Source organism: Zingiber officinale, chromosome 7A (assembly GCF_018446385.1).
Source record: "Zingiber officinale cultivar Zhangliang chromosome 7A, Zo_v1.1, whole genome shotgun sequence".
In the NCBI taxonomy this organism is placed as follows: domain Eukaryota; kingdom Viridiplantae; phylum Streptophyta; class Magnoliopsida; order Zingiberales; family Zingiberaceae; genus Zingiber; species Zingiber officinale.
The window spans coordinates 16573252-16597523 of NC_055998.1; the positions used below are offsets into that span (position 1 = coordinate 16573252).

General features: G+C 43.3%; 1 protein-coding gene across 1 annotated transcript; it reads right to left on the reverse strand.

Moving 5' to 3' along the window:
- Positions 1 to 10065: 10065 nt before the first annotated feature.
- Positions 10066 to 10713, reverse strand: LOC121999237. The gene is made up of 2 exons (XM_042553942.1): positions 10591 to 10713; positions 10066 to 10422 (listed from the first exon to the last, which is right to left on the reverse strand). The coding sequence occupies exons 1-2, from the start codon at positions 10711 to 10713 to the stop codon at positions 10066 to 10068; spliced, it is 480 nt and encodes a 159-aa protein (XP_042409876.1).
- Positions 10714 to 24272: the final 13559 nt, after the last annotated feature.

A 24272-nucleotide genomic window follows, 5' to 3' on the forward strand; every position in this document is an offset into this window, starting at 1 on the left:
TAATTCAATTCCCACATATAGAACAAAATATACAGAATACACAAGCAATTAAGAAAAACAAATTTCCTTATTTTGGGGAGTCTCATGTGACTGGCACATAGGATCAGTCGATTAGGAATCCAAATCTTAAGCTTAGTCTATTGTCCTCATTAGAACTAATCTAATTGGACCTATGTTCTGTTATTGTTTAAGCTCATTTGAGTCAATTTCAGACTTATTGATAAAACTCAGGTCCGTTTGATTCATCCAATGCCCATTGGATTAAATCTGATTCATTAGAACAAATCTAATTTTTTTTATAATTAAATTTGACACAACAGAACTAATCCGGTCATATTTGATCAACCCAACTTCTGTAATCAAGATCACCCTAATTGATTCAATAATAAATCGAATTGGTTAAACCAGCAAATAATTTGAACCAGCTTTAGGTATCATTGAATCAAATTGGTCTGCTTAAATCAATTAATAATTTAAACCAGACCTGGGTTTGATCGGACAAGTTGGTCTGGTTCCATTTTCAGTAAATTGAACTATAAATTAATTAAATATATTTATTAATTAATTAAATACATAAGAAAATGTATTATTAATTAATAAATAAATATTTAATTAAAATTTAAACATATACGATTTATATATGTGAAGGAAAAAAAAACTTTCATGCACATGCATACACTGTGCTCGAAAACACTATTGTTCATATCTTTTTCCTTCGATCTTTAATCCATTCCAATTTGAATTGAATCGATTCATATATATAAACCGTACATCTTAATCGATTCATGTATCGATTCAGTACTAAAAAAAAATAAAAGTACTGTGCGCTATGATTTTGAATCAATTTATGCATAGTGTTGAATCGATTCAATTCACTTGAATCGATTGGATAATCGATTCAATTGATGAACAGTGTTACTGTTCATCTTCTTCTTCGCGACAGAAGAAGAAAAACGCGAGCTTTTTCGTGTCGATTTCCATGTTTTCAAAACCATGCATGCTCTGATACCATTATTGGTAGTTTTGAGAGCATGAAACAAAACCTAAATAAAGCGGTAACCACTCACATTGATCTCCCGAAGAAATCATCGAAGAACCACCGGAGACGTCGCTGCTGCTGTCGCCGAGAAGATCACCTCACGGAACCTCCTCAAACTCTTTCACAAACCAAATCCCGACCTCTGGACGTTCTCATTTGCTCGAGCAAATCTCCTCACAACTTGGCAGTGTTCTCTCATTGATCACCTTCGCTTCACCGTTGTTCCTTTTCTAATTGCCTTGGACGCCTCTTATAAGAAGGCTAAGGAAGACGAAGGGGAAAGGGCGCCCCTTCGTCTCCCTGGCATTTGCAGCAAAAGGAGAGTAACGAAGGGGAACCCTTCATCTCCAGTAACGCCTCACAGTAATTATTATAATTAATTACTATAATATATGATCCTGTTCGAGTGTTGAGTCGATGGATGTTGGGGATGTGGCGCTCCTGTTGACTGGTCGAAGACTCCAAAGACGTAGATCCTTTGCCGCCGTGAACCTGCAAACATAATGCCGAGCCGGGGAGGGGTTCCCCGGTGATGGCCATCTGACGCTCAAGTCAAACCTCCGGCAGAAAGAAGTAGAGCGAAGAAGAAACGAGAACTGTAGCTACAGTGAATAAGTGAGCATACCCCCGTCGAAGTCTAGGGGTCCTTATATAGGGCTCCCCAGAGGCACGTGCACGCTCCCTCAGGTGTGCACGCTCCTCAAGGCATGCACGCTCCTTAAAGCATACTTGGAATGGATGTGTCAGAAAAGCTTGCAAGACGCCATACTTTAATGGCACGAGTATATCTCTAACACGACAGTGGAAGTTTCTCTTGTACAATTCTCTGTCTGACCCTGCCGCCGACCATGCCTTTTGTTGATGGCACTGGTTCCTAGGAAGATATCGTCAACTGCTCCCTTTGTCCTTTACCGAGCCGAGTGTAGGAACCGCCCGGCTAGCACCTTTCCCTGGCAGAGAGAAGGGACCGCTCGGCTAACGCCCTCCCGGTAGGTCGGACCGACTCGGATGTCCACTCGGATGCTGATTTGATGTCTGACTCTGCCCTATCGAGCGAGGGTGCCTTAGTTGCCAGGTCGATGCTATGTTCTTGGTTAGCCGAGCAGGATGCCCGTGTTGGTCCCTTTGGAGGCCTGCAAGAGGGGAGGGATGAATTGCCCTGAAAAAATAAATCTAACCTTTCTCGGATTTTCAACTAAATAACAAACACTTGTAAAAAAAAATAGAGATTAATTAAAAGAAAAAAGACATAGGGGATTTACTTGGTTTGCAATCAGAAGATTGCTAATCCAAGACAAATATGGCGCATTATCTGATGATCTCCTTCGGGCGGAGTAGCATCTTTACAACGTTGACAGCACAGGCAGAAAAGTAAAGTGCAGAGAAACTGATTACAAGTGAAGTTAATAAACTGTGTAAATCAGTGATATATTTATATCCCTGTTCGGGGCGCCCTGGGGGTGGATAAAATTTTATCTCCAACGTTCAGATCAAGTCAAATCTTGATCTGGTCAAAATCCACTTCCGGGCGCCCAGAATGGATCCGTGCACCCGGACCACTTAAGTCAACCCAATTGACTTTTTGTGGTTCGGTTCCACTGCTCCGGTTCAGCTCGTCTCGGTCCGGATCTTCTGTTTCGGCTCCACTAGCTTGGGTGATCTTATCCTTCTGGAATAGGGCTCACCCGAACCCAAGTTCCGACCTTCTCCTCGAGCAGCCTTCCTTCCCTGTTTCTCATTCCTCGAACATCGCGTACGTTCTTCTCGTCCACCGGTGTACTCTTCTGTGGTCACCTCGTCCCTCGGATGCACCGAGCTCATCGGCTCTCTCCCCATGTCGTCCTTCTCATTAGTCGCATTTTTCGCTCGACTTCCTATATTCCTAAGCTCCTGCACACTTAGACACAAGGGTTAGACAAAACATGACCTAACTTAACTTGTTTGATCACATCAAAACTCTTTGGAGTTCCAACAATCTTCCCCTTTTTGATGTGAGTAACCCAAGTTAAGTTAGGGTAAACATATGCAATAAAAATAATTAATTTGCAAATATGTCCAAAAGATTTTTCAATTTAAAGAATGTATACCTCCCCCTAGACTTAGCATTCTTCTCCCCTTTGATCACATAAAAATGGGATTCCTTTTAACAAGTTTAAGGTAAATTCTAACTTAAAAGAAATTTCATAAAAAAAAAATTAAGGCAAATTGCAACAAAATTTTTTTTCTAACTTAAAAGAAATTTCGAACTGTTTGAAAAACATAATTTTTAAGTTTCAAATTAAAAAACTAAGTTTCAAACATAATTCAGAATTTAGAAGAAATTTTCATAAGTAAAAAAATATTTTTGAATATGTTTTCTAGAACAAATTAAATAACTCTTTTAAAGCATTAAGTGATTTAAATTAATGCTTTTTCAGTCAGTCAATTAAACTTTTCATTTCGGTACTTGGCTTTTAGGCAGTGGCGAGACACTAGGCCTTCTTGGTTATTGAAGCAACAACCACTTTCTAGACAAAGTCGCATAAAGAAATTACATGTTTAATTCTCTTGCTGAAAATGTTAAGTCTAATTTTGATTTTTAAATAAAGCAAGTTTTTGGAACCCAACAAAGATTCCTTCATACAGGGTTAATCAAGTATTTTCTAGGTACATAGGCGTTTTTCTATTTTTCTGATTTGACTCTGGTGAAACTTATAGTACCAGCTTAGTCCTCTATAATTTTTAAAACCATAAATATTTGAACAGGTAGAGTTTTTCAATCTCTCTATTTCTTCTTTTAATTTTTTATTTTCAAGTTTAATCTTATCAAAATCCTCTAATAGACATGATTTTGCTAAAGTTCTTTTTATTTCTAAGTTTTTATTTTTTTAATTCAGTATTTTTACCTTTTAATTTGTACTAGACTTAGCCATAGCCTTAATACCGAAATAAAGCTGATCAGGAGGTAAGAGACATACCTCACTTACCATATCAGACTTGAAGCCTGACTCTCCCCCTGCTTCGCTGCATTCATCCGACGTCCCTCCCCCTTCATCGATGTTGGGGTCTGATGTACTTTGCCCTTCATAGCTTGTCATCAGTGTTATCCCAGTATATTCTTGAATCTCGGGCTCAGATGATGAAATATCGTCCCAAGTTGCTTTTAGATTCTTGTGCTTCTTGGGTATCTTGACTTTGTCCTTCTTTAGTTCTGGGCAGTCTTCTTTTAAGTGTCCTTCCTTTTGACACTGGTAGCAACGCATCCTTCTTCTATTTCTTGGATTATTTTTATTCTGCATTTCTTTAAATTTATTAGATCTATTTTTAAAAAAAAAAAATCTTGCCATATATGCTTCCTGATCCTCTTTTGAATCTGACTCAGGTTCATCCTTCTTGGTTGTATTTAGTGCGATCATCTGGCTTGATTCCTTTGTTGTCCCTGCACACCTGGTTTCATGTAATTCAAGAGTAGAGAACAATTCTTCTAAAGTACTTACCTCCATGTCTTTTGAAATATAGTAGGCGTTGACGATTGATGTCCATTCTGGAATTCTAGGAAACACATTAAGTGCGTAGCGTATGGTGTCCTGGTTTGTTAGGTTCTCGAGACCCGTAATCAATTCCTTTACCCTCGCGTGTAGATCGACTACCTTCTCACCTTTTTCCAGATGGATGTTCATCAGTCTGTTCCGGAGGATGTCTCTTCTTGCTAGCTTGGCTTCGGATGTTCCTTCGTGGAGCTCCAGGAACTTCTCCCAGAGTTCTTTGGCCGATGAGTAGCTTCCGATGCAGTTGACTTCTTGAGGCGGCAACACGCTCAGCAAGTGATATTCTGCACGATTGTTCGCTACGGAATAATTCTGCTCCTTCTTTGTCCACTGGCTCTCTTCTTTTTCTTCTCCATTCTGATTCATCGGAGCTACAAAGCCATACTTTATAATTAACCGAATTTTGAAATCAATTTTCAGGAATACCTCCATACGACGCTTCCAGTGTGCAAAGTCCCCCTCGAATTTTGGTGGAACAATGCTCGGTCCGGCCATCTTGTTGCTTCGATCGGCGGTTAGTCCTCCTGAAGCACCTTGCTCTGATACCACTTGTTGGTCCCTTTAGAGGTCGGCAATAGGGGAGGGGTGAATTATCCTGAAAAAATAAATCTAACCTTTATCGGATTTTCAACTAAATAACAAACACTTGTAAAAAAAGAGACTAATTAAAAGAAAACAGACACAAGGGATTTACTTGGTTTGTAATCAGAAGATTGTTAATCCAAGACGAATACAACACACTATCTGATGATCTCCTTCGGGCGGAGTAGCCTCTTTACAACGTTGACAGCACAGACAGAAAAGTAAAGCGCAGAGAAACTGATTACAAGTGAAGTTAATAAACTGTGCAAATCAGTGCTATATTTATAGCACTGTTCGGGGTGCCCCGAAGGGTTCCGGGCGCCCTGGGGGAATAAAACTTTATCCCCCAATGTTCAGATCGAGTCAAACCTCGATCTGGTCAAAATCCACTTCCAGGCGCTCGGAATGGATCCGGGCTCCCGGACCACTTAAGTCAACCTAGTTGACTTTTTGTGGTCCGGTTTCACTGCTCCGGTTCAGCTCGTCTCAGTCCGGGTCTTCTGTTCCGACTCCGCTAGCTTGGGTGATCTCAGCCATCCGGAATAGGGCTCACCCGAACCCAAGTTCCGGTCTTCTCCTCGAGCAGCCTTCCTTCCCAGTTTCTCGTCCCTCGAACGTCACGTACGTTCTTCTCATCCACTAGTGTACTCTTCCGCGGTCACCTCGTCCCTCGGACGCACGTAGCTCGTCAGCTCTCTCCTCGTGTCGTCCTTCTCGTTAGCTGCGTCTTCCGGTCGACTTCCTATGTTCCTAAGCTCCTGCACACTTAGACACAAGGGTTAGACAAAATATGACCTAACTTAATTTGTTTGATCACATCAAAACTCTTAGGGGTTCCAACAGCCCGCTCGACCTTCATCTCGCTTTGCCTTATGAGCGTCGGAAACTCGGCGCTAGGCCGAGCTGTCGAGATATCGGGTCGGCTATTCTTCCTGCCGCTCGGGAAGGTATCTCGCCCGATCGGCCGCCTACCCTGGGTGTTGACCACTTTGACTTCCTATCGTGCGGGCCTCGTCTTACCACCGGATCACGTGCTTCCCCCTCAGGTCTAGTTGAAGGAGGCTACAAGTCCGACTGACTAGACAAGTAGCCTGGTGAACGGTTGGTTGATAGACTAATAGACGAGTCGGATCCCGCTCGATCTCTGTGGGGCTGATCTTTCTCCCCCGGTCAGTGCTTTGTGCCTTTCTACTTAGTATTTTGGATACTTTTCCTCACCACTTTCGAAGGGGCGCGGGTCGGTCAACTAATGCTGACACCGTCTGAATCTCCTCGTGATGCATGCAAATCAGTTCCATTAAGGCCAAGCACGCTCCCATTAAATGTTGTCCTGTGGGATGACGCCATGTGTCGTCGGTGCAATTACCGCATGCCCGAGGTGACAACTGCTAATGTGACGTTTGGCGGTTTTAATTCAACGACCGGATGTGCGCTCCGATTCCTGTGCCCTAGATTGGACGGCCCCCATCGGGCGCACCCATCTTTATAAAGTCGCCTCGCCGACTCCTGCTTCCTCGCTATTGCTTTCGTGTTCGTGTGTTCCGACGATTGTCTGCGTCCAGTGCTCCGGCGATCGTTTGCGTTCAGCGCTCCAACGATTCCCGACTCTCTCCTCCGGTGCTCCATTCTCCTGTAAGCTTTAAGTTCTGTTCCATCATCTTCCTTTCTTGCCTTTTGGTGTTCTCTGGTGCGCCGTTATTCTGTCCAGTGATCTTCCGCTTTATTTTTCTGGCGATTCCCCTCAGCGACTCCTTCTGCTTCTCTATTTTTCGATTATGGCCAGTTCCTCCTAGCTAGTAGACCCTACCCCTAGTCTCTGGTATACCACCATGGAGACTAGGTTTGATGAGGACAACGCGACGCACCTCATCAATGCTTTTGACCTCCCGCCCGACCACGAGATTATCCTGGCTGGATCGTCCGATCGGCCACACCACCCGCCGACCGACACTATTTGTTTCTTTCGAGACCAATTCGTGGTCGGTCTCCGGTTTCCCATCCATCCATTCATAACCGAAGTTTGTAATTTTTTTCGAATCTCGCTTGCCCAGCTCGTCCCCAATTCCTTCCGCTTGTTGTGTGGTGTGGTCATGCTATTTAAAGTGCACAACATCCCGTTGACCCCTCGGGTCTTCCACTACTTCTACTACCCCAAACAATCCGAGCTAAACACCTACTTATTTCAATCCCGCATCGGCCTAGTCTTCTTTGACAAGATGTCCTCCTCCAACAAACACTGGAAGGAGTACTTTTTTTTATTTGAGACTCCCCGAGCGGCCACACTTTTGCGCTCAATGGCAGACCGCCCTGCCACCTCCGCCCGAGCTGAAGAGGTATAAGACTCAGCCAGATTACCTCCACGCCACTAATATATTGGCCCGGCTGAAGTTTAACATTCACAAATTGCTACCAAAGGGCGTAATATACATCTTCGGGCTAAGTCCGAGCCGAGTGAAGCTCCCGAGCAGCCTAGGTATGGAATTTCTTAATTTTCTTCCTTTGAGTCTAACTGATTCTGTTCTTCTCTTGCAGCCGACATCATGATGGGTGCTCGAGCAACGGGTATAATGAAGACTAAGCAGGGCGAGATTGAAGCAACTATTGCTAAGGAGATGGAGCGGCTTGTCCTGACCCTGGTCGGCTCGCAGGAGGGCACAACTGGGGAAACTACAACTGCGGGTGATGGGATCGCCGAGTGGACCCCAGTGCGGGAGGGGCAACCGAACCAGGCTCAGTTCGCGGCGTGTCGACCGTCATTCCTGCTGAGGGATCGGGGTCATCGGACAACAAAGTACCACTCTCCCGCAAGAGGCGCCGAACGGAGGCGCCATCCTGATCTGCTACTTCAGCCATCCAAGCTTTTGCGGAGGGAGGCGTTCCGTCCCCAACCCCCGTAACAGTGGAGGCTACTTCCTCCGATCGGACTCCGTCCGTGGTTGAGCTACAAGAGCCGCTCTCCGTTCATCCAATCACCTCCCTTCCTTCGGTTGGGCAGAAGATAACCCGCTCAGCCATTCTTCCCGCCCGTCCTGCCCAATCCTCCGGTCCGTCTGCCTCTGCCCAATTGGCACCGGGCGGGAGACGATTCGTCACCACCACCCTTCGTCTGCCGACTGAGAATCTTCGCGCGCCGGGCGACCAACCCAACTCTCCCCAACATCAAGTTTACATCCAGGGTCACCTCGGGTCTGGGAGGAGGCGAGGGCGCGAGCGGCCATGAAGCCCCCGGGTGTGCTAGCCGACAGTCATCTGGAGATGTCCACCGGGGTTAGTACTTTCAGTTATCACTTCATAAATTATCTCCGATCGGCACTCATATTTGTTTGCAGTACTGGGTGGAAAGCATCGCCATGTGCCAACGGTTGGCACAGGTAGAAGATGAGCTGAAGAAGCTCAAAATTTCTGGAGAAGGCTCTTCCTCCCGGGGACCGCCATCCGCTCGACTGAAAGCCGAGCTAGAGAGGGCCCAACAACTTCTGACGGAGGAGCAGCAGAAATCGACCAAGCAGGCCAGTAGGCTGAGTTAGATTGAGGCTCAATTGAAGACTTACGACCGGAAACTCGATCTGGACTCTACAAGGAAACAACGCGCCATCGCCGATTTGGAAGAAAAGAACAAAGAAGCACGACAGTTGGCTGAAGATCTGAAGAAAGCAAAGGGCTCCTTATCGGCCGAGCGGGAGAGCCGTTCGGCAAAGGAGACTGAACTTCAAGGCCAAGTGAAGTGCCTTGAAGAGGAACTGGAGGCTTCGCGTGCTGCTCTGAAGATCTACCAGGAGGCCGAGCTGAGTCGCTTCGCGGTCCTGAAGCAACAGTACCTCCGCTCAGACCAATTCATGGGGAAGGCGGCTGATCGGATCGTCCGATCATTTGAGCTGGCGACCGAGGTGACGCTCAGCCAGATGCAGACGAACGATCATGTCTCCGAGGCCCTATCTGATAAAGACGTGAACCGCATCCAACTCCTTGAATCCATCCCCGACGAGGTCTTTGAATACATCGAGTGAGCAAGGGGTCGGTAGAGTTTTTTTGTAAGCCTTGACTGTAATCCTGCCGCTCAGCAGAGTTTATTAATGAAATCATTTTGCGTCCTCTTTATATACTGTTTGCCTACTAAGTATTTGGATGTGTAGTCCTGCTCGGCTGTGGCGCCCATGCTATAATTGAAAGATTCATTTAGGATCATACCTCTGGGGTTTATAGTCGCCGCTCGACTTCAATTTTAGCATATACGCTAGACGAATTTCTAAGGCTGGGGTTCATCGTCACCACTCGACGGTCTGTAAGATGGAGTTTTTATAGTCGCCGCTCCAACTCTAGGGTTTAACGTCGCCGCTCGACGGTCTTCAAGGCAGGATTTTTATAGTCGCCGTTTGACGGTCTTCAAGGCGGGGTTTTTATAGTCGCCGCTCCGACTCTAGGGTTTAACATCGTCGCTCGACCGTCTTCAAGGTGGGGTTTTTATAGTCCCGCTCTGACTCTAGGGTTTAATGTCGTCGCTCGACAGTCTTCAAGGTGGGGTTTTTATAGTTGCCGCTCCGACTCTAGGGTTTAACGTCGCCGCCCGACGGTTTGTAAGACGAGTTGGCCGCTCAGCGATAACTTTGTAAACCTTTACTTTAGCTTTTAATCCTGCAGCCGAAGGACACAGAGAACAAAGATTACATGGTATTAGTTACATCAGCGCACCTTTCACCCAGCTCAGTACGGATGGAGGTAGTTTGCACTCCATGGACGCTCTAGCTTCCGCCCGTCCTCGTCTTCTAGGTAATAAGCACCCGACCGGAGCTTTCCCATGACCTTGAAGGGTCCGGCCCAAGGAGCCTCCAGCTTGGTGACATCTCCGACTGGCTTCACCTTCTTTCATACGAAGTCGTCGACTTGAAAAGATCTAGGTATTACCCGCCTGTTGTAGTTCTAGCGCATCCTTTGTCGGTAGGCCGTCAGCCGAGCAGCTGCTTTGGCGCGTACTTTGTCCACCAAGTTCAGCTCCAGGAGTCTCCGCTCGGCGTTCTCTTCGCTATACTGCTGTAGACGATCGGACTCAATTCGAACTTCAACAGGGATGACTGCTTCGCCTCCATAAATCAAGTGAAACGGTATCACTCCCATCCCCTCCTTTGGGGTCGTGCAGATTGCCCATAGAACGCCCGGAAGCTCGTCTGCCCAGCTACCCCCGACGTGGTCGAGCCGAACTCGAAGAATTCTCAGAATCTTCCAATTGGCGACTTTAGCTTGTCCGTTGCTTTGGGGATATTCTACGGAAGTGAAGGCCTGCTGAATCCCGTAGCCTTAGCACCATTCTCTGAGATGTTGCCCAGTGAACTGTCTCCCATTGTTGGAGACGAGCCGACGCAGAATTCCGAACCAGCATATGATGTGTTGCCAGATGAATTTCTGAACCATCTACTCGGTTATTCTTGCGAGCGGCTCGGCCTTGACCCATTTGGAGAAGTAGTCTACTGCGACGAGCAGGAACTTTCGTTGGCCGGTCGCCATGGGGAAGGGCCCCACTATATCAATGCCCCACTGATCGAACGGGCAGGATACTGTGGATGCCGTCATCTCTTCTGTAGGTTGGTGCGAGAGGTTGTGATACCTCTGGCAGGACAGGCAGGTGGATACTGTCCGAGCGGTATCCGTCTGGAGGGTTGGCCAAAAATATTCGGCTAGCAGTATCTTCCTGGCCAACGACCGCCCGCCCGGGTGTCCTCCGCAAGTTCCTTGATGCACCTCCTATAGAATGTACTCGATGTCTTCTAGTCCGACACACTTGAGTAGGAGCCGGGAGAAAGCCTTCTTGTACAGTTGATCCCCAATCAACATGAATCTTCCTGCTCTCCTTCTCAATAGGTGGGTTTCCACCCGATCGGACGGTGTAATTCCCGATCGTAGGAACTCTATCAGCATTGTCCTCCAGTCATTTGGGAAGGCGAGTCCTTCCATTCGATCAACATGTGTCACCAAAGATACCTGCTCGATCAGCTGCGATATAACAACAAGCGCTATGGAGCTGGCTAGCTTAGCCAACTCGTCTGCCACTTGATTTTTCGCTCGGGGTTTCTTTTGAATAATCACCTCTCGAAAGTTGGCTTTTTACCTTTCAAAGGCTTCAGCGTAGAGCTTGAGTAGGGTGTTGCTTATCTCAAATGTTCCAATGAGTTGCTGAGCGGCTAACTGGGAATCCGAGTGAATCAAGACCCTGATCGCTCCGACATGCCGAGCGGCTTGCAGGCCTGCTATGAGCGCCTCGTATTCGGTCTCGTTATTAGTTGCTTGATATTCTAGCCGAACGGACAAATGCATCCGTTCTTCCTGAGGGGAGATCAGTAGTACACCGACCCCGCTCCCTTGCCGAGTGTACGATTCATCCACATATATCCTCCAAGTGGCTTCTAGCTCGAGATTCTATACTTCAGTGACAAAGTCTGCCAAGGATTGTGCCTTGATGGCCGTTCGGGGCTGATACTATATGTCGAACTCACTGAGCTCCGTTGTCCATTTGATCAGTCGCCCGGATACTTCTGGATTGAGGAGGACTCGACCCAGATGGTTGTTTATCATTACTACGATTGTATGCACAAGGAAGTATGGTCGAAGCCTCCGAGCCCCGAGCACCAACGCAAAGGCAAGTTTCTCGAGACTAGTGTAGTGGGATTCAACATCTTTTAAGATATGACTCAGGAAGTACATTGGTTGTTCCTCGTCATTCGGCCGCATCAACGCCGAGCCGACAGCGTGCTCGGTCGAGGATAAATAAATGCGAAGCGGCTCGTCGGCAGCTAGCTTAGCCAATACAGGCAGAGAATTCAGATATGCTTTTAGCTCTTCAAATGCCTTGTCGCACTCTTCGTCCCATTGGAATTTGGTAGCTCAGCGTAGTATCTTGAAAAAAGGGAGGCTCCGGTCGACAGACTTGGAAATGAATCGAGATAAGGTAGTTATCCGACCGGTGAGGCGCTGAGTTTCCTTCAAATTCCTTGACGACGACATATCTTGCAGCGCCTTTACCTTACTAGGGTTCACCTCGATGCCCTGCTCGGTGACGATATAGCCGAGGAATTTTCCACCCTTTGCGCCGAACGGACATTTGCTCGGGTTCAGCTTGATTCCATATGCGCGGAGCGTCTGGCAAGTTTCTTCTATATCTACGCAGAGATCGACAGCTCGGAGAGACTTAATGAGTATATCATCGACATACACTTCCATGTTTCGTCCGATCTGCTGCTAGAACACCTTATTCATAAGCCTTTGGTAGGTAGCCCCAGCATTCTTTAGTTCGAACGGCATCACGTTTTAGTAATAAGTGTCGTCCGCTATGATGAAGCCTTGCTCTTGGTCCTCCCGGGCGAGCGACATTTGGTGATATCCCTGATACGCGTCTAGCATGCATATCAGCTCGCACCCAGCTGTGGAGTCCATCACCTGGTCGATCCTAGGCAGTGGGTAGAAGTCCTTCGGGTAGGCCTTGTTGAGGTCTCGAAAGTCGATGCATACCCTCCACTTGTTGTCGGGCTTTGAAACTGGCACTACATTCGCGAGCCAACTCGGGAACTGGACCTCTCTGATGTGGCCGACCTCCAATAGCTTCTCTAACTCAGCTCAGATCATCTGATTCTGCTCGGCGCTGAAATCCCTTTTCCTTTGCTTCACCGACCTTGCATCCGGTCGGACATGAAGCTCATGCTGCACTATGCTCGGGGAGACGCCGGGTAGTTCGTGCGTGGACCAGGCGAAGACATCATGATTTCGCTGAAGACATTTGATCAGCTCGACCTTCTGCTCAACTTGCAGGTCGGCCGCTCCCGTTGATTGGTTGAAGATGCTGCAAGCGTAGATCTTCCGCCGACGTGAACCTGCAAGCACAATGCCAAGCCGGGGAGGGGTTCCCCGGTGATGGCCCTCCGACACTCAAGTAAGATCTCCGGAAGGAAAAAGTAGAGCAATAGAGAAACGAGAACTGTAGCTATAGTGAAGAAGTGAGCATACCTCCGTCGAAATTTGGGGGTCCTTATATAGGGCTCCCCAGAGGCGCGCGCACACACTCTCCGAGGCGTGCACGCTCCTCAAAGCATACCTGGAATGGATGTGTCAGAAAAGCATGCAGGGCGCTATACTTTAATGGCACGAGCATATCTCTGATGCGACAGTGGAAGTTTCTCCCGTACGATTCTCTGTCTGACCTTGCCACCGACCATGCCTTTTGTCGGTGGCACTGGTTCCTAGGAAGATATCGCCAACTGCTCCCTTTGTCCTTTACCAGATCGAGCGTAGGAACCGTTCGGCTAGCACCTTTCCCTGCCCGAGAGAAGGGACCGCTCGGCTAACGCCCTCCTGATAGGTCGGACCGACTCGGATGTCCGCTCGGACGCTGATTTGATGTCCGACTCCGCCCTATCGAGCGAGGGAGCCTTAGCTGCCGGGTCGATGCTATGTTCTTGGTTAGCCGAGTGGGATGTCCGCTCGGTGTTCATCGCTTCTCGCTTTGCCTTATGAGCGTCAGAAACTCGATGCCAGGCCGAGCTGTCGAGATGTCGGGTCGACTATTCTTTCTGTCGCTCGGGAAGATATTTCGCCTGATCGACCGCCTATCCTAAGTATTGATCACTTTGACTTCCTATCGTGTGGGCCCCATCTTATCACCGGATCAATATACATAAAGTATTCAGAAATTTAGGAACAATTTAAAATTTAAAATTTAAGATTTAAGATTATACAATTACATACTAAGATATATTCAGAAATTAGAGTTGGGCGAACTATAATTCAGGACGGTCCTTATCTTAATCGTATGTAGTCTTAAATAACTAAAAGGCATACATAAAAAATAACTAAAGACATAAAAAAACATAAATATACTGCTTACATGTACTACTACCTCGCTTTTTTGAAACTCAAATAAAAAAACAAGGTTAACATTTTTAATGTAATCCTAAATCATATGAATAATTAATCCTCAAAATTATTTAAATTAATTAAATAATTTAATTAATTAATTAATTATTATTAAATCATTTACAACTTACCCTCTTAATTACTTGACAACTTAAATTCACATTTTAATTATTTTCTAATTATAATTAAAATTATTCTCAATAAAGTAATCAACCAATCAAAAATTTTCTTCTTCTTTCGAATTACAACATTTAATTAACTAATTAATTCGTAATTTTTTCTTTCTAAAATTATTTTGAAGTTGCATTTAATTAAAATTTTCTTTTCTTCTTCTTTCTTCTTCGTCTTCTCCATCGCAATTTAGACTATTGGAGTTCTCACGGACTTAACTGAATTGGTAAGTAGTAAGTTGATTATAACATAAGATCTTGGGGTCAAATTATAAGGTTGGTAGGGTGTAAATGCCTATAATCTTTGTAAACTCACCCCACCTGTTACTTGCATTCTCAGTTATTGTGATTTACCTCCTCCGTATTGATCATAACAGGGGCACTGAAGGAAAACTATTGTTGCTTTTTCTTCTTTCCCCTTCATCTTCTCCCTCGTCTTGGCAAGCAATGATCGCTCAATGGAAGCAACCAAGGAACTAAGAAGGGCTGGGCTACAACTACAGACAACCCTTATCTGGAAGTTTAAATAATTTTGATTAAGTTGGTAAATAATATTTTTGATATAATAGTGATCAGATCTTAAACCTTAAATTATAATCCTAAACCCATACTAAACATGTCACAGCAGTTATTATGTAGCTTATTCACGTTGTAATAACCGTTAAGATCGGTGGACTGACTAGAGGAGTGAATATCATGTAAATAAAAATTTGATTTCTCTTGCTACTTACTTAGCAAGGACACACAAATTAAATGTAAACAAATAACATAAATAGAAAGTAAGAGACTCAAGGTTTATTTAGTTACAACCTGGGTGGTTGTTAATCCAAGATGTTGAAATGCACAATAAGTGGCTCCTTCTTCAATAACAGTCGGAGGTGGAGTAGCCCCTCACAGTAGTTGAGTACACAAGCTTCTAAACACCAATTAGGAAAATGAAATACAATGTGTGTGTTTTAATTTCGAGCTCAAAGGCTTTTTTTATAGCCTTCTGGTCGAGATAGTCATTTGCTTACGTGGCACATTTTGGGTGCTTGGAAGCACTCTGGGCACTTGGACTCGGTCTAGTTGATCCACTTGGCAATAGGTCGCTCAACAACTCTGGATGACTTCAGTCATTCCAGGCACCTAGATATGATTCAGGTGTCTGGAGTTTGCTGATGTGGACTTCATGTTGATCCGCTTCGGTAATGGCTTTGCTGACATGGCCACCCATTCATGGCACCTGGAATCGATTTAGGCGCTTGAAATGGTCAACTCAGAAGTTGACCATTCTCCTATTAGGACACTTCGGCGAGATAGAGGGGGGTGATTAGCTTTAATCACTTCGTTGATGATTTGTTGTAGTGGAAACTCGAAGAAAATGTTAACATCCTTGATTTTACTTGGTATCCACCTCCTTGAGGTGACTAATCTAAGGGTCTACTCTCTTCACTCACAGTACACTATAAAAGCCTCCTTCTAGGAGGTGGAGAAGCCTTGTACAAACTTCAACATGAGAATAAGATACAATAAGAATAAGGAAAAGATATTATAATGAGGAACTTTTGCTCTTGATCTTTTGTTGTCGTGGATCGCCTTTTAATGCTTAAAAATGTAGCAGCACTTTTCTCCAAGAACTAACGGAAAGAATTAGAGAAGTAGAGATGCATTTGAATCTTCATCGTCACCTTTATATCCCACAAATTAAGGCTCATAATCGATTGACCTTACCCCCAATTGGTTGCCACGTCAGATTTGAGTGCATCCAGTTGTCCAAATCTCGCAATGACTCTTTTCTTCGTCATTTAATTATTTAGCCAATCGATTACGGGTCTTCTTAATCGATCACTCAATCTATTACCAAGCCTTTTGTTCGTTCGTGAGCTTCTCCTAATTGATCAAGCAGCTTCAATTAATTACCTGATCGATTTAGAAGCTCTCTATTTGTCGTGAGCTTTTCCCAATTGATTGGGTTCAAGGCACCCAATCAATCACTTGATCAATTGGGGCAGGTTTTGATCGATTACCCAATCGATCCAACACCTTTATGTTTCGCGAACTTCTCCTCCAAATCGATCACCTGATCAATTGGGTTTGACCTTAATCGATTACCTAATCGATCCGATCCTTTTTTGATTCGGAAAGATAGGATCCCAATTAATCTATTGATTGATTGGATTTAGCACAATCGATTACCTAATTGATTGTTCAACCCTAACTCACTTAACTCGAGTCTAAGGTTCCCTTGCCCAACCTTCAGTCAACCATGACCTATTGAGACTTCTCTATCAAGTGTCTGGTCAACCTTTTGACCCACTTAAACTTTGCCAACTTCTCGTTGGGCATCTGATCACTAAGTGCGGTCCTCCTTGACCCACTTAGATTTTTCTCTTGCCTAACCGTAGTTAGGACTTAATCTTGCCAACGTGCAATCCCCCTTGACCCACTTGGACTTTCCTTTGTCTACCTATAGTTAGGGTTTTTCTTTGCCAATGTGTGATCCTCCTTGATCCACTTGGACTTGCTTGCCTAACCGCATTTAAGACTTTCCTTGCTAACATGGGTCCTCCTTGACCCACTTGGACTTTCCTTTGTCTAACTACAATTAGGACTTTCCTTACCAACATGGGTCCTTCTTGACCCACTTGGACTTTTCTTTATCTAACTGCAGTTATGACTTTCTTTGCCAACGTGTGATACTCCTTGACCCACTTGGACTTTCCTTGTCAATGTCCAATCCTCCCTAACCCACTTAGACTTTCCTTTCCCTAACCCTCAAGTTAGGACTTTACCCTTACTTAACCCTAGTTAGAACTTTACCATTGCCTAACCCCTAGTTAGGACTTTACCATTGTCTAACCCCTAGTTAGGAGTTTACTAGTCAAGTACCAATCCTCCATAACCTACTTGACTTCTCACATATGTCCTACAACATATTGTCCACAATATATTGTCCAAACATTGAAACTCGAATTCAACTCCACTTGAGCTCAGTCAAACTGGTCAACCCTGACTCGGGGAATAATTGCACTAATAATCTCCTAATATCTTTATTCCAATCGCTTAGATGATGCTCCAAACATCCAAAATTGATCTCACCCAAATTTAACTCTATCATTCTCCTCGAGCAAGCTTCCTCCCGGCTTCATGTTCTTCAGATGTGCCTCACGCGACCTTCTCACTCCACCAGTGTACTATTCTATAACTTCTCATCACTCAAATGCACTGAGTTCGTCAGCTCCCTTCCCGTGTCATCCTTCTCATCGATGCGTCTCCGCTCAACTTCTTATATTCCAAAGGTCTTGCACACTTAGACACAAGACATCAAACACACAGGACCTAATTTACCTTAGTTGATCAACATTAAAACTAACACAGAGTACTTACACTCTCCTCCTTTTGATGTATATAAACCTGAGTTAAAGTTAGGAAAATCAAACAATAAATGATTTATGTCAAAACAATTGAAAACATACAATTTTACAATTTAGTCCTTCCTTAAACTTAACACCCATTAATTCTTGCCCATTTGACCACATCAAAAATATAGGTAAATAAAAGAAAAAAGATAGAAAAAATCCAAAATTTTTTTTGGGGGGGATGTTCATATGGTATGCAAGTCTATATATATTTTCGAGCAGTTATTTTGAAATAAACGAATTTCTAAGAATTAAGCATCAGATTTCCCACAACTAGATTTTGATAATTATTTTTAACTTTTGAAAGATATAATTTTTTTTTTGTCAATATACAACATAATCAATGTGATTATTTAAAAAAAATTCATGAAAAAAAACTATTTTTGGTTTATTGAAAAAATATTTTCTTGATAGAAATGAGTATTTTTTGTAAAATAAATGCTTAAAATAAATTTTGACTTATGCAAATTTTGCTAATTTTTCTTAACATTCAAAATCTAACAATTAGTTTTAAAAAAAAAATCAAAAATTTCAAAAACTAATTTCCAAAAAAAATCAATTTTAAATTCCATTTTTTGGTAAAAAATTCATAAAAAATTATGTAACAATTGAAAAAATTTAGAAATTTTTCTGCTAACAGATAATATATTTATTTATCACAAAATATTTATATAAAAAAAAATCAAATAGAAAGTTTATGAAAGATAATTTTGTCAATAATATTAATAAATTAAGTACGTTAATTTCTAGCAATTAAATCTCAAAAAAAATATAACAGGTCAAAACAGATTTTGGAACTAGTTGTTCAGATATTTTCTAAGAATATCATTTTTTGACACTTTTATAATTTGACCTCTATGATTTCTAACATACCAATTAGACACTCCATAATATCTAAAATTTGAAACTTATAAGAAGTTTGAATTTGAGCATGTATGATCCTTTTCTAATATTTCTATGTGATCTTTTAATTTTTTATTTTCAACCTTAATTTTATCAAAATCTTCTACTAAGCATACATAATCTTTCATTGAATTTATATATTTCATCCTAATTTTATATAGAGATCTAGATAACATTTTAATAGCATCATACATTTTATCAGAAGATAAGAGTCATACTTCACTTACCGTATCAGATTCATAGGTGGATGCTCCCCCTTCATTGCTGCTCTCTCCTGAAGTGCTTTCGTCATGTTATTCTTGGTAGTTAGTTATTAGTGCTAGTCCGACATATTCCTCAGTTTAAGACTCTTCTGATGACGACTTGCTCCATGTTACTTTGAGGTTCATTTGCTTGGACCTTATTGACATTTTTTCCTTTTATTTTCCTTTGTTCTTCAATCTAGAGTAGTTGTCCTTATTATTCCCTTCTTCATCATAGTTGTAGCACCTGACTTTCCTTTTTCCTTGTAGAAGGTTCTTGGCCTGTGTCTTATCAAATTTGTTAGTTCTAAGAAATTTATTGAACTTTCTTACTATGTATGCTTATTTATCTTTGTTAGGTGATGAATCTAAATCTAGTTTAATTTTCTTAGCTTTTAGTGCTAGGTTCTGACTTAACCTCTCTTCATTTCTTGAGCTTGCACATCTTGACTCGTGTAATTCAAAAATAGAAAATAATTCTTCTAAACTACTTACCTCGAGGTCTTTCAAAATATAATATGAGTCTACAATCAAGGTCCACTCTTGAGTTTTTGGAAAAGAATTTAGAGCGTGTCTGATTGAGTCTCGATTCGTTACCGTTTCTAGTTATCATCTTTTTGAACTTTGCTTGCAAATCAGTCACCTTTTCTTCCTTTTCCATCCAGAGGTTAGTTAGTTGATTTTGGAGTAGATCCTATCTTATTAGTTTGGCCTCGGATGTTCTTTCATGAAGCTCCAAGAACTTCTCCCAAAGTTCTTTAGCGGAGTTGTAAGTGTCAATCCGGTTGACTTCCTAGGGAGGTAATACGCTTAGTAGATGGAATTCTACTTTACCGTTGACCGCAAAGTTAGTCTACTACTTCATGTTCTTGTAGGATCAAAATGCGCTAGAGGGAGGAGGTGAATAGTAGTTGTGGTTTTTTTCACATTTTTTTTGCATAAAACTATCGAGAGAATCATGCAGCAGAAAATAAGAAAGAAAGACAAAGAGGAACATAAGTTTTTTTATATGGTTCAGAGCCTGTGAAAACTCCTTCTCCAAGGCCCACATGTGAGAGTGCTTTCAATGAGAATCCACTAATAATTCAAATGATTACAAATGCAATTTTAAAGTAAGTACAAGTACCTAAAAGTAAAAGATACTGATGACTTCGAAGTAGGATCTTGTGTGTAGTTGTTGTCGGAGAAGCGTTCGAGCATTGTAGACTCATCTTTCGATAAACGTACATGAGAGAAAGTCATAGTAAATTTTTATGCAGGAAGCATCAGACGATCGAACCTTAGTTTTGATAATGGCAAAAGGGATTCAAAGTTCAGTTTAATTGTTATCTAATGTGCTTGAATGAGTTTGCAGGAAAGTCCTTGTTAGTGCGGTTAGCACTAACGATTTAACCCAGGTTTTGATGAATGACAAATCAGGTTAAGTTAGTTTGTTGTTGTCTAACACTTTGATCGAGTGTGTAGGAGAAGTCCAGACAGGTCGACGGGCTGACCGGATGTCTGGCACGAAGCCCAGCTAGGTCGACGGACTGACCGGATAGCTGGCACGAAGTCCAAGCGGGTCGACGGGCTGACCGGACGCTTAGGCACGAAGTCTAGCTAGGTCGATGGGCTGACCGGATAGCTGGCACGAAGTCCAGACGGGTCGACGGGCTGACCGGACGTCGGGCAGGTAAGTGAGGTAAGTCACTGGAGGGGAGTGACTGCGAGGACGCGTTCCCGGGAAGGGAACATTAGGCGTCGATCCGACTTAGATCCATTTCGGATATCTAAGTCGAGATCGTGACTAGATTCCGATCTCGGAAAGACGGAATCTAAGTCATACTCTGTTTTGCTAATTAATACTCAATTTGCTTATCTATAAAACTGTGCTAACAATCTGTGTTGCAGGGTATATTTGCCTCGGACTAACCTTTTCTTGCAGGAGAAGGACTTTCTGGAGAAGAGGGGTCCGGGCGCCCGAAGGCGAATTTTATCCAAGCTGAGTCGTCACCACATGGAGTTCGCTGATTAGACTTGCCACGTCACACCAGGGCGTCCGGAAGGGATCCAGGCGCCTGGAGCAGCATATAAAAGAAGCCCCGGGGGTGGAGCTTCGACATCAACTCAGAACTCTTAGACTGCTTGTTCTGTTGCTCTGTGCTCCAACGACGCTAACGAAGCTCCGACAATGCGCTCTTTTTCTTGTAGCTTTCCTTCTGTCGGTATAGCTTTGTTTTACTGTTTATTAGCATTTCTTATACTGCCTTTGTAATTATCATTTCAAACTGCTAGTAAATTGCCCAACGAAAGTACTCACGGAGTACGGGCCTTCGAGTAGGAGTCATCACAGGCTCCGAACGAAGTAAAAACACCGTGTTCATTTGTTTATTGTTTTTAAGTTCGCCGCGCTTAACTCTTTTTCAACGTGGTTTTTTGAATCGATATTCACCCCCCCCCTCTATCGACGTTTCACGATCCAACAGTCCTAACTGCGGTTAGGTAGGTGAAAAATCCTAAGGGGCGGTAACCTTAGGTCCTAGGGGGTGGAAAACCCTAGGTAGAGGAGAAATCCTAAGGAGGGGTAACCTTAGGTCCTAGAGGTAGGTAACCCTCGGTGGAGAAAACCCTAGGGGGTGATAACCCTAGACTGAAAGTCCAGTCGGTCTGGAAGACCAAACTGGCATCAGGTATGATCTCCTGAGTGGAGTAGGTGAGGATGCGTTCCCCGGAAGAGGGAACAGCAGGCGTCGATTCGACCTAGGGTTTCCGGTCAAAGATCTGAAGTCAGAACCGGACAGTCCAGGGACTGTCAAACACTTCACTTAATGTATTTATATGTGCTAACTTTGTTTTGCATGATATGTTTGTGTTTTGGGATTAACATGTCTTGCAGGTACAAAAGAACAAGGTTTTCCCTCGGATGAACAGTATCCGAGGCGCCTCCATAGAGCTTCGAGGTGCCTCGGGTGCAAGGGGTGAGCTGGCTGCGACGTGGAGCTGGAGGCACCTTGAGGGAATCTAAGGCGCCTTCAAGAGGATCAGCGACAACGATTTCAGCCTTCATCCACGTGGCTGACTCGACAACATTGAGGCGCCTTGGAAGCGGTTTGAGGCACCTCCAATGATCTTTATAAGGGGTCTCGAACAGCAGCTTCAAAAGAATCAATTCACAAGTGATCTAGCCATTGTTTGTTGCCCAAGAGACACCCAGAAGTGCTGTTATAAGTCCCCGACAACCCGGAGCTTCAGAATCTACTACTTTTGTTGTCGATATAGTTTTTAATTACTATTAAGTTGTAATACTTGTGTAAACTTTTGCGCAATATAGTTGTTGCCCAAAGTAAACGCTCAAAGAGCGTGGGCCTTAGAGTAGGAGTCACCCTAGATTCCGAACCAAGTAAACCATTGGTGTCTTCTGTGTGATTGCTTTCATTTCCGCTGCGTTTATTACTCGATAGTTTTCTGATTACGACACGTGAAAGTCACGAGCGCTATTCACCCCCCCCTCCTCTAGCGCTGTCTCGATCCAACAATTGGTATCAGAGCAGGGTAGCTTTAATTTGGTGCAACCACCAATCAAGCATTCTTTTCATGGTGATTTCATTTTTCGGAGTCGATCGGAATCAGTACTCTTGCCGTCTTCTGATCATATTTATTTTGTGATCGGATTTATCTCGAAGTTGGTGCAACACCACTCGAGATCGTAATTTATTTTTACTTTTATACCGCACTGCTAATCTAGGATCAAGTCCTGGGACAATCTTTTCGTTTATTTTTCGTGTGCAAGTTTTTCAAATGGCCCAATAAGAAGGCTACAACACAGTCCACCCCTCGCTCTTCTCCGGCGAAGACTTCGGCTACTGGAAAAGCCGAATAGAGTCTTATCTACAAACCCAGTTCGAAGTCTGGATGATCACCAAGAAAGGCCTCGAACTCCCACTAGACGGCGCAGGCAAATTAGTATCATACGCGAACTATGACGCATTGATAACCATGATTTTTCTACATTATTTTAATTCATAATGCATGTTTTTAATGATTTCTTCATAGCTTAAACTCATGTTTACTCTACATTTCATAAATTGCATGTGATCTTGGACCTAATTACAAATTAGCCTATTATCATGGTATTTGATGCTAATATTTGATTATTATTTTGTAGGCATCAAAAAGGTCATGGACCCGATCAGATTTGACCACATTTGGGATCAAATCCAGGGCTAAACAAGTCAATAAAACTTTGGATCGATTTGGACCGTTCATTGAAGATCAGAGAGATCTGAGCCATCCGTCAAGAATCTGGTCCATCCGATCTAATGAGGAGCAGATCTCGTCCGTTGATGAAGATCCAGAGGTTTTGATCCAGATCTGAGTTCATCCAACCGTTGATCAAGCCCCGAGCAATCTGGACCATCCGATCAGTTTTGAGGAGGGTTTAAACCCGCTAGAAGCTACAGTGCACTTGGGCTCGGCATTTTTGCGACATTGACACTGTTCTTCTTCCTTCTTCCGTGACGCCGAAGCTCCATTCTTCATCTCCAGATCTCAGATTTCGATTCTGACTTCAACCACGAATTCAGGATTCCTTGGCAATCAGCGAGCGAAGAGAAGATCGCGATCCTTGGGCGTTCCCTAGATCAGCGATATTTTCTTCTGCGATCCATTTTCCCCACAGATTGTAGGGCGTTCTCTAGATCTGAGGCTTCCAGGCGTCTACGAAGCTTATTTGGAGTTCTCCTGAGGCTTCAGTATTCGTTTCGTTTCCAGATTAGCTCGCAACTTTGAGATCAAACTGATCATTCGGTTTTGAGCTGTGATTTTCATTTCTTCCTTTGTTCTTTACGCAACAAGATCGCGAGCCATAAGGGCGTTCTCTGCGGCTCAACGATACTTGTATCCACTGGCCGAAGATTCCCGATGTAGTGATTGAGAGCCAAAAGGGCGTTCTCTGTAGCTCCTTTGCAGATCAGCGAAGAGAAGGGATTGTATCTAAGATTTGGAGTTTGTGGAATGTTTAGGTTTTATTTTCTTTTAATTTATTCTTTATTAGTTCTTGAATCTTGCTCAGATCTAATGATCTGATGTTTTGTTTTACAATTCTGTTTGATTTCTTAACTTTGTTATTCAATTTCTTACAAATCCTGCAAACTACATTCTGTTCCGTTACTTCATGTCATAGGAATCTGTTTCTTGACTTGTTTGTGTTACCTTGCATTGTCACATTTGAATAAGATCTGAATTCTGATAAACTACATTCATAAGTTAATTTGTATTTATTCATTGTAAGATTGAGCTTAATTTCAATTCATGAATTTAGAGAACACTTGTTTGAATCATTGAATATGTTATGACTATTATTTTCTTGAAGGTTGAATGCTTCATTGAGTTTGTTTGATTGTTACCTCTGTTCATGAAAAATGGTTATTAGTAGGTAATCCGAGTACTTGAATGTTGAATGTAGAATGTTTATTTTGTTTGAGTTTTTGAGTTTGATTGTTAAGTAGGATTGTGGTTGTTAATTGAAGATTTAG